This window comes from Dermacentor variabilis, unplaced genomic scaffold, assembly GCF_050947875.1.
Source record: "Dermacentor variabilis isolate Ectoservices unplaced genomic scaffold, ASM5094787v1 scaffold_29, whole genome shotgun sequence".
Taxonomy (NCBI): Eukaryota; Metazoa; Arthropoda; class Arachnida; order Ixodida; family Ixodidae; genus Dermacentor; species Dermacentor variabilis.
In genome coordinates, this window is record NW_027460467.1 from 477,807 (window position 1) to 495,373 (window position 17,567).

General features: G+C 46.3%; 1 protein-coding gene across 1 annotated transcript in view; it reads left to right on the top strand.

The window, feature by feature from the left end:
- The first annotated feature begins 9,222 nt into the window (after nt 1-9,222).
- LOC142568676 (uncharacterized) overlaps nt 9,223-17,567 on the top strand; it is a 120,218-nt gene continuing 111,873 nt past the window's right edge. Inside the window, exons 1-2 of the mRNA XM_075678529.1 lie at nt 9,223-9,640; nt 15,139-15,299. Of these exons, the coding sequence (XP_075534644.1) occupies nt 9,274-9,640; nt 15,139-15,299 (528 nt within the window). The 5' untranslated portion in view covers nt 9,223-9,273. The remainder of the gene's footprint in view (nt 9,641-15,138; nt 15,300-17,567) is intronic.

Genomic DNA, 17,567 nt, shown 5'->3' on the forward strand with positions numbered 1-17,567 from the left:
CATCCTGTGGACACGGTGAAGAACTTGAGCAGACGTCAACTAAAAACGTTGTGACGTGGTGATCTCCTATAGCACGCAGCGTTGCAACCACTATTCCTTGGGGTATAACCTCCTTTGTCAGGCCGAAATTGACGACGGGGAGGCATGTCCGGTTATCGGCGACGGTGACGACGGAGTGGGGCACAGGGATATTGCGCATTAAAAGGACATCAGGAACAGGTGTGGCGACGTAATCACCGTCGGGCAAATGAAAAGATGATAGCAAATCGACGAAAGTCAAGGCTTTAGGTGGCAGACGGACGAAGGCGGTCGTACTAAAGTTGTTCGGCCGTTCGGCACGAATATGCGCGAGTAGAGGAAGTTCCTGGCAAACGGCACCGGCAAAACAGTCGATCAAAGCTGAATGCGCCGTGAGAAAGTCAACTCAGAGGATTAGGTAATGGGGAGAATTCGTCAGCACTTTAAAAAGAACAAGAACGTGGCGGTCGGCGATACCGCTACGGGAAGTACACATTACAGTGACGTCAACAGTGCTGCCATCAGCCAAGCGTACGGCTCGTGTAGTAGCAGGTGTGAGAACCTTCCTCAGTCGACGACGGAGGTTACAACTCATTATGGATGCCTGGACTCCAGTATCTATTGACGTCGTCAAAGGGACACCCGTCAACTTGAACGTCAAGTAACTTCTGGTTCGTTGGGAGCGTCAATAGAGGATTTCTACACGACGAAGATAATGCAGCACTACTCCCAGGAGCTGCATGGTCTAGTTTTCCGGCCGGGATGGTTCATAATTGGTCGGCGACGAATAGCGGCATGGCTGAGGCGGCGGGGACCGACGGCGCTGAGGTGACGGCGAGCGAGCACGACGACTGTCATTGACGGATACGCCTGAGGTAGGAGGCATACGGCGAGGCGAGTAACGGCATAGGTCGGCATATGGGCGAGAAGACGGGGAAAAGAAGCGCGAATACGGCGACGTCCAGGAGGTGTGGCAGTGGCGAGCGACGTGGCCAATGCGGAGGCAACGGAACGAAATGGGCTTGTCGTACGGAGTTCTCCACTCGGTATGGTTGCGGTATCTGGGAGGGGAATACCGATTGCTGTGAGGCGTAGGTGTCGGCACCGGTCGGACGTCAGGTCGGAAGACGGAGCAGGCAGCAGGAAAACCGAGGTTGGCAAATTCTTGCCGCACAACTGCCTGAACGCGAGAGATCGCTTCAGCTGGTTGGTCAATGGTGGGGTCAAGTGGGCGTAAATGAAGCGGCGCAGGACTTGTAGCCTCGAGCTCGCGGCGAACAATAAGGGTGACGCGCTCATTTAAGGGTGGTGAACTGGTAAGGTCGACGCAAGACGACGTCGCAGCCATGTGAGCGAGCATAAAGAAGTGTGGAATGACGCGGCGGCTTTTGGCGAGCTCAAAGCGGCGGCATTCCTTGACAATGCCGTTGATGGTGGACACATTGTTGAAGATCAACAAGTTGAACGCATCGTCCGCGATCCCCCTAAGTACAGGGCCGACTTTGTCAACCTCGGCCATGTTGTCGTCGACTTTCCGGCAAAGAACGAGTACGTCTTGTATGTACGAGATATACGATTCAGTAGAAGACTGAACTCGGGTAGCAAGCTCTTTTCTAGCAGCCAGCTGCCGACCAGTGGGATTTCCAAAGAAGTCGGTGAGCTTCTCCTTGAAAGCATCCCAGCTAAAGGTCTCGTCCTCGTGTGTCCGGAACCAGACACGAGGAGCTCCGTCCAAGTAGAATAGGACATTCGGTAGCATAATGGTAGGATCCCAGCGGTCGTTTTGGCTAACACGCTCATACAGGGTGAGCCAGTCCCAAACGTCGACATTAACTGGGCCAGAAAATATGCCAGGATCGCGGGGATTGGTTACGGTAACATACGTTGTTGTCGGGATCGCAGGAGTAGGAGACGGTGTCGTCACCGGGAGCCATGGCGGAAAGCAGGACGGTGCGGCCGCTGCGGAGCTCCGTGGCGAGGACGGGGAACGGCACCCTCCACCAAAATGTTACGCGAACGAAGGATTGACACTGGAGACTATTTATAAAGTATATTTACAAGGCGTAGCTGCAGCGTTGGCCAGTTCAGCCGACAGCTCGAGAGCCAGAGAGCATTCGTCGTCTTCGTAGGGGCGCCCGCGTGCATCGGCCACAAGAAACACGCTGTACGCATGTATCAAAAGCTACACAGGTTCTACAGCTACATTATATTATACAAGAAAAACAGGAAGATGCATACACTCTAAGAAAAAAAAGTACTAAAAGGGGTCGGGAGGGTAGTCCTTCTGGGGACTAACTATTTGCCACAACCGTTAGTCCTTTTGGGGACAAACTGACATGGGATGAACTGTTACTCCCCATGCGCTTACTCCTTCGAGGACTAACAGTTGCTCTTTTCCGATGCTCCTCAAGGAAGCAACGGTCATTCTTTCCGATGCTCCGCAAAGGTCGAACTAATGAAATTAGGCATTTATACCCTGATAGAAAAGTTACTGAGCTAAAAACAAAAGTGCCCTGGAGTAGGATTTGAACTCACGTCCTCTCGCTTACAAGTCAGGCATTCTAACCACTTGACCACAATGGTTTTTTTCATTTATTACATGGAAAACAAAACGGAAGGTATATTACAAAGTGGATACAACTACACACTTAAAACTCAGGCAAACGCTCCAACAAGTGCATTCAGTCTGGCGGAGGTTCCTGCGCAGCGTGCACACTTCTTACATAAGCGCACTTTCGTGAAAGAAGGATTTTGTAGATCACGGACTTTCGGCGTGGCGATCACACAGTCTACATCTCCATAGGCTGTATAAACCACGTACTACGAACATGTCATAGGGAGGTCCACCCGTGACCTTAAACGGTAGAAACCTAATTCAATATGGGGGGATGTCAATGTCCTTTTTTAGCGTCCGTTGGAGAATGTCCTAAAAAAATACCGCATCCCTACGGTCTATGAAACAGTGATCTATGGTTTCGGCACGTGGACAGAGTCGATAGTTTGTGGACCACGGCACAAAGCAACTCCTCGAATTCAACCAAGTTTTAACAGCGAGTGTTTCCGAATGTAATTCAAAGAAAAATGTTGGCATGACAGGATATTGAGACAAGGTTATGCATCGGAACGCGAGTGCGGCAATATAGAAGCGACTCGGCATTTTGTGTATGCTATGCATGGATACTCTAACGTTGAGTGTACTTACAACCATAAGCGAGTGCGAAAAGTAATTAGCCCGAGTTTTCTTAGGGCGATTTAAACTGAGGCGCTACGCGAGGTATACGTGTAGCGAGCTCGAACGGGCACCCAAGACGGCAGAGAAGGTGAATTTCTCTGCCGCTTAGCGTTGCCCATTTGACCAACACATCGCTTCAGTTCGTGACCTCCTTGGAACGGAAGGAACTTGGGTGCTATTGACCAAGAAAATCTAGCCGTCTATAAATGACTTGCGCATTTAATGTGTATCACTCACTTGTGTGTGCGCACGAAGGGCATGGCTCTTCACATTCTAGCTTTTAAGTTTCGCGCAATTTTCTCACGAAGAGGCAAGGTGCTGCTTTGCATGTAGTTCAATAAGCAGTGCACGAGCTTCGAACTACACTCACAATTTATAGACAATACCGGTTTCGCCGCATCACTCTATGACACGGACGAAAACAGCGAATTGCATGGGGAGTAACTGTTGTCGCTCATCCTCCCGCTGCTCTCTTTCCGACCAGGGACTAAACACTTACTCTCCGAAATTTGCACACAGCACGCACATTCATGCAGTTAGTCCTTTTAGGGACGAAAGCGCCCTTTTTAGGACTAATGGCCCAGTTACTCTCGTTTTCCTTGGGATTTTTCTTAGAGTGTATAAAGAAAGGGGTCAAACAGGGAGACACAATCTCTCCAATGCTATTCAGTGCGTGCTTGGAAAAAGTATTCAAGCTATTAACCTAGGAAGGCTCATTACTAAGGATCGACGGCGAATTTCTCAGCAACCTTCGATTTGCCGATGAGATTGTTCAATTCAGCAACACTGCAGACGGGTTACAACAAGTGATTGAGGACGTCAACAGAGAGAGTGTAAGAGTGGGGTTGAAGATAAATATGGCATAAGACAAAGGTAATGGTGAATAGATTGGCAAGGGAACAAGAGTTCAGGATCGCCAGTCAGCCTCTAGAGTCTGTGATGGAGTACGTTTACCTAGGTCAACTAATCGCAAGGAACCCTGATCATGGGAAGCAAATTCATGGAAGAATAAAAATGGATTGAATCGCATACGGCACAAATTGTCAGCTGCTGCCTGGAAGCTTACCATTGTCGTTGGAAAGGAAGGTGTACAGTCGGTGCATTTTACCGGTACTGACATATTGGTCAGAGACTCGACTCGGAAATTCACAAAGAAGCTAGAGACCAAGTTAAGGACCACGCAAAAAGCGATGGAACAAAGAATGCTACGCATAGCGTTAAGATACAGAAAAAGAGCGGTTTGGATCAGAGAGCTAACGGGTATAGCTGATATTCTAATTGACATTATGATAAAAAGATGGAGGTGGCCAGGTCGTGTAATGCGCAGGTTAGATAACCGTTGGACCATTATGGTTACAGAATTAGTACCAAAAGAAAGGAAACGCAGTCTAGGACGGCAGAAGACTAGGTGGAGCGATGAGATTAAGAAATCCGCGGGCGTTCGTTGTAATCGGTTGGCGCAGGACAGGGGTAATTGGAGATCGCAGGGAGAGGCCTTCGTCCTGCAGTGGACATAAAATAAAATGATGATGTAGATGATGATGATGATGATGACTATGATGATGCCGACATTGTTTTTTGGCCTCTCGTACTAGCAACGTTTCAATCTGAATAATCAACCCACACTTCCGTCACTTCACTGCAGACGCAGTCCTACCAACGTCCTCTTTTTACAGAAAATCATTCATGGCATTCTTACATGTCCGGCTCAACTAGCTTCTGTTTCACTGCGGGTTCCGCAGGAAACTATCAGGGAACACATAGGCCCTTGCACGTTCCGGCCTCTTTCGGCAGACACATGCCTTTCTACAGGATGAAGTCTTTACAACTGTCACTTCTTTTCCGTCTTGATATATTTCAAACTTGTTGTCTGCCTTCTGCTCCGATCTTCGCACTTTTTCGTGAGCCTTCTTTTCTAGCTGCACTCCTGTCCTGCCATCTCGTAGTTTCTCTCAGCTTCCGCACATGTTCTCCGTTTCCCAATTGTGTGATCGTTGTGTTGTTCATTATGTTGCTGTTTATGAGGTTTTTTCACAGTGAAGCTGTATACCTCTACTCCCCCCCCCCCCCCAATGCTGAACTTTGTCGTCTCTGTGGGCCAAAACTCAATCAATCACAGCGGGATGCACGCATCTCCTGCGCTCGTACTACCAACAGATGGCGCTCGCCTCCATGCCTCCGTGGCAGTGGCAGCGACACCCATGGGGGGAAACAAGGAAGAAGAACCAGAAAGCTCGCCTTCGCGCATAACCTTCGCCAGAGGCGTTTTCGGGTATATATTACGGTTGCATAAGCCGCAGTTGCCGGGCAGCAGCAATTTTAGCTGATAAAGAAGGGGAAGACGTAACTACACGTGTATTGCATATTTTAAAAAAGAACCTGCCCTGCAAGTGATTTCATATTTGTTTTGTTAGCGTTATAGGAAGGCAGCGCATTGTTAGGACTCCTGAAGAGCAGCTTCGCTGGCGAACTACCTTCACAGCAAGCATTGGAGGCCATTTTTTGTTTGCTTCTTTTATCTATTTTTATCCCACTTTTTCTGATAGTTCGTTCAAACTTCTACTTTTTTCTTTGTATGCGCACCACCACCAAGACCTCAGTGTTGTTCCTCAGCTTCTTAAAACAATTATATTTTCGCGATTATTGTTACTATTAATATTATTATTATTATTATTATTATTATTATTATTAGTAGTAGTAGTAGTAGTAGTAGTAGTAGTAGTAGTAGTATTCCCTCCGCGACTCTAGAAGCTTAGGGCAGTATATTTATCCGAGTATTCCCACCTACATTTAACAAGTCCTTAAATAATTCCCCTTTGCCTCGCATGTGGAACACTGCTCGTGCTTTTCTTGCAATAAAGTCTGGCTGAAAAAAAGTCGCACTTTCACCCGAAAGGCAAAGCATCGCTTGCGATAACAAATTAGTGGACAGGTATACGAAGTAAGCATAGTAGCTTTATTGGCCGTATGAATATGTAAACATAGGCACACTAACTAAATTAAGAAGCATGGGGCGCTATAACGTAAAACTACTCCAAACTTTTCTATTCCAATTCTGCTATCAGCCCTCCACGATTGGTCAAAAACTTTTCTCGACCGCGCCCACTTCACCTGTCTGTCACGCGACGTCACGAAAACCGCGATACCTCCCCATCTGATATGATGTGTACACACTGATTATGCATGACTTGGCAGAAAAAAGAAAATCAGTTATTTCTGATTCGACCCCTTTTCGCCATTAGCCCTCGGCTATTGGTAAAAAGTTTTCCTCACGGGGGCGAGCGACGGCAAAAGATGCTCATGGGTTGTCCGTATAATTGCTATCGTAATAAAAACCGATCTTTTAAATTATCGTCCGATTTCTCTTCTTCGCGCCATGTCTATTATTTTTTGAGCCTGCTCTTCTCAACATGTTGTCTTTTACTGCGAAAAGTTCGTACATTCCGAATCCGCATGGATTTCTCTCTGGCCGCTCCGCTATCAGAAATCTCGCAAGTTTCTTGACGCAGAGCTCCACGCCGGTAGTTCTCAGGGGGCAAGTTGAAATAATTTGCTGTGACGTAAACAAAGCTTTTGATGTAATGAGCCACTCACTGCTTCTTGTCACGCTTACACAGTGTGGTGTTGATTCGTCAATTGTCAATCTCTTACGCAGTTATCTCTGGATCGATCGTGTTATGTTAACACCTATATCCAAACGTCTTATTTTCACATGTCAACTAGCGCTGTCCCTCGAGGATCCGCATTCGGACCACTCCTTTGTTTAATTGTTATTTTTGACGTTTTTTACGTTATTCAGAATTCTCATTTTCTTCTGAAGGCCGATGACATCACAATTTTTAATGAAAACGTTGTTGACTGTCGAATCCTACCACTCTGACCTGTTTTCTTCCTCTAAATAGTGCAAAGATAATAACCTCAGCTTGAATGCTGCTAAAACAACAATCATGACTTTTATTCTCAAAACAGCAAGCATTCCTTTTCCTTATTCTGTAAATTTTGTGCCTTCGTGCAAGGCCTGCGAAATAAATGACCACGGTGTACTTTTCGATACAACCTTACACTTTCTTGTTCACACAAACGCGTCGCAATAAAGGGTATGCACTCTCTGGGCTCCGGGGCGTTATTCCCTAAAACTATTCCAAAGTTTTTATTCCAATTCTGCAATCAGCCCTCCGCGATTGGTCAAAAACTTTTTTCGACCATCCCAATTTACCTGTGTGTCACGCGACGTCACGAAAATCACCATAGCTCCGCATCTCATATGACGTGTACACTTTGATTATGCATGATTGGGCCGAACTGAATAAAGATATTTATTTCTGATTCGACGCCTTTCACCATAAGACCTGGGCTATTGGTCAAAAGGTTTAGGGTTGCACCCACTTCACCTGCCTGTCACGCGACGTCTCAAAGCCGCAAAAACTCATCGCGTCAAGGTGACGTGTACACGTTAAAGATACATTAAGATGCCGAACAAAACTGAATGTTCAATAGCCGCAGGCTTCCCCGTTCCGAAAGGAATAAAGAATGGCTGCCGCCGATCGCTCAGGTATTGGATACTCGCACCTGCCGGAGCTCATGGGTTTATTTGCCTATGAGAAAACCTTTTGCGTGGCCGTGCAATGTTTTCGAGTACTTTCGGCACGTTTGCGACCTCGTTCAGCCAACTCTTCTTTACTGAGGCTCCGTTTTAGCTTCATTCTTAAGCTTCTGTTGCATGCCGCCGCGATTTTCGACCAGCCACCGCCAGCTAAGTAAGGGGAAGCGGGCCTATCGAAGACGCCGGCACCACTCTCTTCATCCGGTTATAAACTTTCAGTGCAGGGGCTCGTCCGCGTTGAACCCCTCTCCACTTGAGGCTGTTCCTCGCCTCTTGTCAGTCAATTAGATAAGACAAGCTGCTCAGTGTAGGCAACGTTATTGGTTTTCAAGCAAACAGAAGTGATCTCCTACGAACGAGGAGAGCGTTTGATTGGTCTGTTCAGACAACTCTGCGGGTAAGCGCCCGATGCTTGCGTCAGCGGTTACGCAAATTTGACATCAGGAGATTGGAATAACAACATATTGGAATCAGTTTACGTTATAGGGCCCCTGTTCGCGTGCTGTAGAGGGAATTCAATGCTTCTACACATTTTCGCAAGTTGCACATAACAATCTGCTTTCCTCAACTCGAATACGTGTCCGTCCTCTGGAATGGCATTTCTAGATCCAACAGGGTCATTTTAGAACGCTTACCGAAAAAGTTTATCATCTTATATCACCACCGCTTTGCTCCCACCGACACCGATCCTTGTTCTAGCACTGCTAAATTACTGACATTTCCCTTACTTCGCCGCCCATGTAATCACCTGTATCACCTGCCCGGAACGCTTGAGTTGTATCAATTTGCATATGCCGCGAAAGATTAACAAAGAACATAAACTTTTCGATGTTCCTGCCTGTCATAACCAACACTCAATCGTCCACAGAAAACTGAGTCTTTCTAAGCCTTATTATTATGATGTCAATATTTCTCATGTCACTATAAGTAACTCTAGTTGTTCTTTTTCTTGCTTTGCGTTGTTGTCTCATTGTTTCACGCACTGTTCAATGGTCTTTCGCCTTTTTCTTTTGCATTTGCCTTGCCTTTTGCTGTACGTCAGCTCTTGTTTTATAATGCGTTATTTTTATTCATTGCGTTTTTTTATTTACATTTTCTGGTACCTTTATTTATTGTTGTCGTCTCTGGTTTTCGGGTTTAATGTACACTTGCGCCAGCACTGACACCTTATGGTTGTTCCTGTGCGCGGTAAACAAATGAACGGTAAATTATTGATTGATTGATTCATTCATTCATTGCGAAAGACATAAACAGCCACCAATTAAGCACTTTCATCGCCGCCACACTGGCTCTGTGCCACTGCTTAAGGTACCATGTTCATCAGGTCGGCACGTGCTTCGAAACCTTGCGCAGAAGAAGAAGAGCTGTTTCTCTCGGACGCGCCTCCGTACTCCCGCTCTGAGAAAACGCACTTGCCTCCATGAGCGACGACACGACGCTGGCCAACGACGGCGCCCTGGAGGCCTCGCTCGGAGAGTCTCGGAACACGGCCGCGGTACCGTGGGGTCCCGAACCTCCGTCGACGTCTGCAGACGCGTCGAAACGCGCTTCCCGACGGAACCGTGGCTCGTGCAAGGCGCGAAAGCGCCGTCGCCGCGCTCAGGGTGCCCAGAGCCCGTCGCTGGCGGCGGACGCTCGCCGAGCTGCTCGGACGTCGTCGCGAGAGTCCGGCAGCGACAGCGTCTCCGACGCCGGCGCCACGCCCGCGGCCGACGCCTCGGAGGAAGGGACCAGCACGTCCGCCCGCGTGCCCTCCGCTGCCGCTGTCGACGGCGGCGAGGCCCACGGTATGTTCGTCATTTGCGCCAATGATCCCCCTTGGGTGTCCTCTGAATACTATCATCTTACGGTTGGTTACAACCTTGGAACGCCGCGGCAAATACACCATAGTCCAAATAAAGAAAAAGAAAGTGTCGTCCTCGTTCGTTATCGTGACGGCTCGGTGGAGATGAACTTCCTCTCGATGTAAGCAGTAAATTACGCTATTTAAAGTGAGAAGAAAGAAGCCCATTGCCAAGTTAAGAATAAAAAGTTAAGCACATAAGGACGACCCTCATAAGAAGGCTTATTTGCGTACTGCCTTGAGTGGCGCAGTAGACTTGTCCGTAGAGGGCGTTCTATGTTGCGTACGCAATATCTCTATTTCGCGCTGCTTCACGATGTTTCATGATAGACCTTTATTAACACATGAAAAAGCGCAGTCTTCGCCCTATACCGACGGCGGGATAATTTCACTGCATTCTTACTCAAAGCTCAAAAGTATAGCAAACCCGAGCATAAAGTTGGGAACCTAATAAGTAATTACCAAGTCCATGTAAGCACACGTTTGCAAAGTAGAAGCCGAATGGCCCACCTTTTTCCCTAGAAACGAAAAAAGAAGCTCCACAAAAGTATTTCTGTTGAAGTCCCACTAGCCGCTACAGTCATCAATACGCAAATAAGGGAGCCGTCTTCAGTAAAAGATCAAATGCTTTACCTGAGGATTCCCAGTCTCGTTGCCTTCATGTAAAAACATCGACAGCTAAAGCTGAATTTTGAAACTAATAAAAATTGCCTCAAGCGACCGCAATACCACAAGTGTGTCATTGAAGCTTGCCCAAGGCAATGCATCAAGGCAGCATATCGGGACGAACCTCGAGCTACAGACGCAAAATTAGTTGCCAGGGGAATCGTGAACTGAGGGCGGGAAATAAGCAACTGGTTTGCACACAGGAGACATTGAAATTTCCGAGTGCATTGCTATGCAGGCGAATGCAACACATTCGAATTTACGATACGTTGTCGCTGTACATGAGAACTATAAACGACTTGCCCATGCCCTCCCATATGATGTGGCGCGCGCGGGCTCTTAAAACGTTTCGCGCATCTGAAATCTCGGCGGCCATCAATGTCACAAGCTTCTGGGTATGCAGTAATTTGGGATGTAGAATGCGCAAAACGTGGCGATAGATGTCGAAAGAAACTGCATCTACATTCAAGTATTGGGTGTCGTGTAAAGTTCGTGAACTTTTAGGGGACAGAGGTTACCAGACATTATAAGATGAGTCATTGAATTTATTTTCACGCACAAAGCTGGTTCGCACTTTTGCTTCCGTTCACGGAACAATAATTGTTCTTTTCGCTATGGCTGCACAGTACAAAGAGCTGTGCTCATGATGGAGGCACGCATTGTGTAGCCCCCCTTCACTACTCTTCGAAGAGTAACATGGCGTCTCAGAACACGCAGTTATATGAAAACGTTAAGACGCAAACGACTAGTGCATCGAATGTGAAAGTGGCGGACAAACCAGACTGCCGAACCAAACGCGAGGTCGAACCGAAAACCGTACCCGAACTGAAATTTGGACGCAACTGAACGTAAACCCGAACCGATATTTTTGGAACATGCCTGAGTCCGAACAGCAAAAATCCTGGCTGTCCCGTAATCGAGAGTAGATGTGGGCATCAAATGGCCACCGGCAAAGCAGATTGGTTGGAGATGATACTAGCCACAACATTAAAATGGATGTAGCGCATGTTCGCAACGGCCCACTCCACCACACCACACCGCACCACGTCATACTGTGCAAATACACCATAGTCCACCATCATGCAAATACACCATCATGCAAATACACCATAGTCCAAATAAAGAGAAAAAATGTCGACCTCGCTCGTTATCCTGACGGCTCGGTGGAAATGAACTTCCTCTCAATGTTAGCAGTAAATTGCGCTATTGAAAGTGGGAAGAAAGCAGCCCATTGCGGACAGAACCGGACAGAACCTCATTGCAAGTCTCGTCTCAGTCAAACAGCCATCCGCGCTGCACTGGCCTGGGCGCTGCCCGACGCTACCGGCGCTACCGGCACGCTGGACGTGCCGCGGCCGTCACGGACCGCTGGCGTTGAAAAAGGCACAGCGCCAAGAGATGACTATCAAATATACAGTGCCTTGTATCTGCCTTTTGAACGTCGCTATCGGAAATCACTAAAAAATATTCAGTGTGCTAGAAGTTACAGCTTGAGCGATGTAGTGGACAAACATTTGGAAGATCGCGGAAGCAATATTTTTTGCAACTTGTTTTGGAAGTAAAACTAGCGTATGTAATGCGGTTTTGACTGGTTGCCCGGATGATCTCGTTTTGCTCTCGCAACTTGCCCGGATATTCTCGCTTGAGTGCCTTGATAACGGCTCTGGCTTTTGGCTCGAGGTCACTTCATGGCTGCTGACAACGTGAGCTGAATTCATTTCATGCTTAAAAGATCATGACGGTTAGTGTTTCAATACGAAACGGTTCAAGCATATAAGGCGAGAGTGGGTGCTCAATAGGCTGCACGATTCTTCGAACTACTACTTCAATCGGCGTGCCGTACTAGCAGTCTGTTACGGCTCACAGGTTGCCTTCTGTGCGAGAATAGATAGACGGTGAATGTGTGCTGGTAACTGCGGTCACTTCTGCAGAGACGCTTTCAGTTCTGAAGTCCGCCATGCAATTGTATTCCGCCGCCGAGAAGTTGTTTTAGGGACTCCGCAAAACCAACAATTCTATGAGGCTCCAATTCGGCCATCAAATCAACTTGTTACTAAAAACATATAACTTAGATAAACACAGAGAAACACGCACAGAGGAAAGGACGACGTCCACGAGGAAGGATATCAACGAGTTCAGCTGCGTGCATGACATGTTGTAACCGTAACACGGCGGTCACTAATGAAGGCCGTTACCTTCTCAGAGTACGGTAACCGCGGCTCTAAAGGGCATGCGAAATGTGCTTTTGTTATGTGCCATGGTTTGACGTATGTTTGGTGCTTGGCTTAGAAGAAGAAGTTGAAGTTGAAGTTGAAGCTGAAGTTTATTTTCACCACCAACAGTACAGTGTGTTACAGAATGCAAGTGTCTTCGACTTGTATAATATATTCGTGGGTCGCAGTGTTCGTGCTGTTGACATTTTTCTGCTGCTTTCGCCAATGCAAGATTATACACGTGCGCAGATGCGCAAGAAAGATCGATGCATACGGTTCAGCAGAAACAGCTCTTGTTCATCGTTCAAAAGCATCAGCGTCCTTACTAGCTTCTCAAAAAGGCAGCGAACTGAACGAGATGTCAAATGGCGGTTCATTTCTTTGCTGTAGACTAGAAGTTTGAAGTCGTGATTTCTGTAATACGCTGTGAATTCGGGCTGTCTTCGACGCCATAGGCCTCTTGCCACAGCTCACTCACCACCAGTCTTGTAGAAAAAAAAAAACTAGAGAAAAACGAAAATAACTGACTCTGCTGCTGTCAGAGTAACGAGAGTGGAAGCTACGCCGACCTTACACCGTTGCGGGGATTTTCATTAACTACCTCTGTCTTTATGATGTGCATGAACATTCCCCCATATTTGATTCATTCGTACATTTCTGCCTCCTCTTGCTGAAACATGCATGCGCCTTCACAATACGGACAAGTACATAGTACTATGCAGCATATCACCAAGGGGCAGTCTGAAATCCAGGAGTGCCGATTTTTGGGCTAGTTGGTTCGTTGCATAAGCGCACGTACTGTAGGCTTTCATGTCTCTGTCAATCCAGCGCTATGACTTCACTGAATGCAGGCTAAAATGAACTGCACCGAAACTGTTTGCGAACCGGTTCAGTAATGCGAACTGGTTCGCGAACCGTTATATAGATTTCACCGAACCAGAACTGAACCGGAAAGAAATCGAAGAGCGCCGAACCCGAATCCTAACCGAACAGGTTTCTTTTTTTTCTCACCCCGACACTCTGGCAGACACCACTGGGCATAATTTGTTATAATGTCAGATTATCCATCCAGCGAGTATAGTGGAAGAAGTTTACTCGACCAAGGCTTAAGGTTTTTAGGGTGAGAATGGCAGACATGATCTGTTTGGGAAAGAGAAGACATCGTAACGGAACGATCTGTTTTGGGGCCGTTGGTTTTGGTTTAGACTAAGTATATTGTCCAAGGACTTCAGTGCAAAGTGCGATTGTATGCAGATGACTGCGTAATTTATAAAGATATTCAAAATTACCATGATGTTAGCTGCCCACAGAGTAATTTAAATAGAATTCAAGATTGATGCTCCAGGTCGAACATGTCTTTAACCAGTGCAAAGTATCAGCTCATTTCTCCCACCCGTAAACGCATCTCTGTGAGATCCGTTTATAATTTCGATGGGCGGCCTCTTGAACGAGTTGAACGTTATAGTTATGAGCTGGTCTACTTAGAAAATTTGACCTGGCACAGACATATAGGATATCCCACCATAAGGTCATCAGGAATGCTCAATCTGATTACACGTAATTTTCATGAACTCCACAAAAGTGCGAAACAGCAGCTTTACAACACAAATGTTGGCGCAATACTCGAGTACGCCTACGTGACTTGGGACCCTTTGCCCTCAATTACCTTGCAGACAAACTTGAGCGCATTCAAAACCGCGCTGCCAGGTTTGGTTGTGGAAATTACAACTTCCACATCAGTATTATATTATTTAAAGAAAACCTTGGCTCGCAAACACGCAAAATGCCGCTTCGCTATGAAATTAGAACTCTTTCTTTCCGAATCTACTCTGACCTCACAGGAATAAACAAAAACATGTACATTTTTCCGCGCCATTTCATTTGTTTGCAATGTGGTCACGAGCTTAAACTTCTTGAAGCATGCTGTCACACTGATGTTTTCCGCAAATCATTTTTTTTCGATTACTTCGACGCACTGGAATAAGCTTACCAAGAATATTGTTCATTGTAAAACGTGCTCTGACTTCCAGTCGTTTTTATCGTCTAACATGTCGTAAGCGCGCATCATTGCGCGTCGTGATATAAACGATCTTTTTTTCTTTTCAATAATGTGAATGCGACTGTGATTCTGTTGTTGCGCTTTTTCTTATATTTATAGCTTTTTTTATATGTTGAGTTTATACCCTGCTGCCTGCTTTTTCGAATCAGCTCAATTTTCGCTTATGTTTTCCTTTTCGCTACGAATGTCCACATTTGCAATAATGTCTCTGTGGCGCTGCAGACACTTGTATAAATACAAAAATAAATAAATAAATAAATAAATAAATAAATAAAACAGACATTTTCTCTAGTGAGACACCAGTGGAAGAATGGTGGCGCACAATAAGGGACCACGCGCAATTAAGCGAACCTTCTACATAAATAACGTCGGTTACAATCACAAATATACTTAGAGATTTTAGTGCGATAGAAAACCTTTAAGAGCTTGGTGGGCATGCGTCAGCGCCCCGTGTAGAAGAGGCCACTTACATCGTCATCGTCTTTATCATCATTTTACGAGCAGGTGACAGCGAACTCGCGCAGACGGTGCAAATCCCTCAAGATGCCGCTGGATCGGTCGCGAGCGACGTCAAGCAGGAAGGCCCGACGGAACCGCAGCGCAGTACTTCCGTGGACGGCACGCCGCCGCAGCAGCAGGAAGAAGCACGCCCCAGCCCCTCACTGGTACGTAACTATCACGGCACCACCTGTTTTGGCAAGCTTGCCCTCTCGAAACGCAAAAAAAAAAAAAATTAGGGACGACGCTGAATGAATAACAAGAAAGAAAATTAAAACCCCACTGGGATTAGCAATCAATACGACAGGTTCGACACGGTGGGCGGACAACAAGCAAGGATCCAGCGCTTGCTGCGCGTTTTCTACGATTCAGCGGCACTCAAACGCACAGGTCTCACAGCATGTGCTAACGAAATGTAACGCGCTTAGCTACTACGTCGACCCGCCTCCACTCTAGTGTGTATTCGCACTTCCCTGCATTCCCCAACCATTTTCTTAGTCGAAAGCATATTATACATCGAATAAGAACGACCTTAGCTCTCGCTAGCTTTTGCCGTCAGGCTGTAAGATTAATAAGATATTTATTTCCTTCGATGCGATGGAAAAGGCCTGGAAAGAAGCTGAATTAACAGCTTGACTAGTTTTGTGCTCCCCAAAAGAAACACGGCATGTCGCAAAGGCAACATACAACAACAGACAGCATCGCGCGTCGCATCTTTACGTTCAGGAAAGCAAGTTGTAGCGCACACACAAAGAAGCTAGGATAAAACAAGAGTTGAAAAGCAATAAATTTGAACATTCGAGACCAACTAAAGCAGTCTCACTTCACTGTGCGCGCTAATTACCAATATATCGCCATTCCGAAAGGAAAAAGTAAACAGCAGGCATACACACAAACAAATCAAGTGCCATCGAAATTCAACTTTGTCAAGGCCACAAGCAAGGAAAGTTTAACTGCGTGAAAAGAACGCACTGTGCAGATTAATGACAATAAATGTTGCATTAAAATGCACAGCACTGTCATGACTGTGAAAATGCGCGTGTGATAGATACATGTAAAGAGTGAGAAAACAGTACCCGCTACCTTAAAAATTTACACATATTTCTGCTGGAGAAAAAAGAGACGCGATGCATATTTTGAACCTTTTATATGCACACATCAATCATCGCAGAACAGTTCAGTAGATGTGGCAGCTTTCGTTTCATCATCTGCTCTCCGTGGTTAATTCTACAAATGGAGACACACCATGCTTCTGGTATTACATGGTACTAAGCTGTTCTACATAAACTGGATAGGTGGAATAAAAAAATGTGTGCCGTTATAGACCTCGGGTCTGCTCCCCAGTTCGTTAGCTAAAACGATGGGTAGCTTCAAGCTAATTATCATCGGGCCATTTTAAACCTATTGTCAGACGAATTCTTTTATCAGCAACTTTTAATAGACCCATTTCGGCGTGAGTTTGACAACGCCACAGCCTCTAACCATGCCAGTAGGAGAGAAAGAAAATATAGTTGCGGTGCATAACGGCAAAAATTACTAAGACATGGCCGGAAGCTTACCGCTATCCTTAAGAAGTTATGTACAATCATTGCATTGTACTGGTGCTAACATATGGGGCAGAAACTTGGAGGTTAACAAAGAAGCTCGAGAGCAAGTTGACCGTGTAACGAGCGATGGAACGAAGTGAGTGAGTGAGTAAAGACTTTATTTGAAAACAAGGTATTGACGGATGACCTTGTTGTTAGGCAGCCACGAGCCCCTGGGCCCGGGCAAAAATTTTAGATGTAGCTTTAAGAGACAGGAAGACAGCGATGGTGGTTCGCAGATCAAATGGGGATGGCAGATCTCCTAACATTAAGAGGACGAAAGGGAGCTGGACAGGCCATGTAAGGCGTTGGGTTGACAACCGATCGTCTATTAGAGTTGCACAATAGGCCCCAAGGAAAGTGAGGCGCAGTCTAAGACGGTGGCGAATTAGTTGGTGCGACGAGGCGATAAAAATTGCAGGCATTGCTTTGGGTCGGCTGGCGCAAGACGGAGGTAATTGGAGATCGCTGTGAGATGCCTTCGTTCTGCAGTGTGCGTAAATATAGACTGATGATGATGACACCGGTGGTAGTACTTAACCATCTGAGGGCAACTATAGAAACATGCATGCTCTGTTTGTACTATGAAAAATTCGCTTGGCTTTCGAGATGAAAAAGCATGAAGGTGAAAATTAAAAGTTTCTACAGTAGAAGCAGTATTGAGCAGGCGCTGCAAAAATAATGCACACTGCTCACTTTGTTTAAACCATGGATCAAGGGACATGATATTAGTAGTGCAATTTCAAATGATTATGAGATATGCATGACCAGAACATAATGTATACGTTATAACCGGCATATATAATATATTCGGAGCCTGTCGGCCTTGCGGGAACTAGAGTTCGTTGC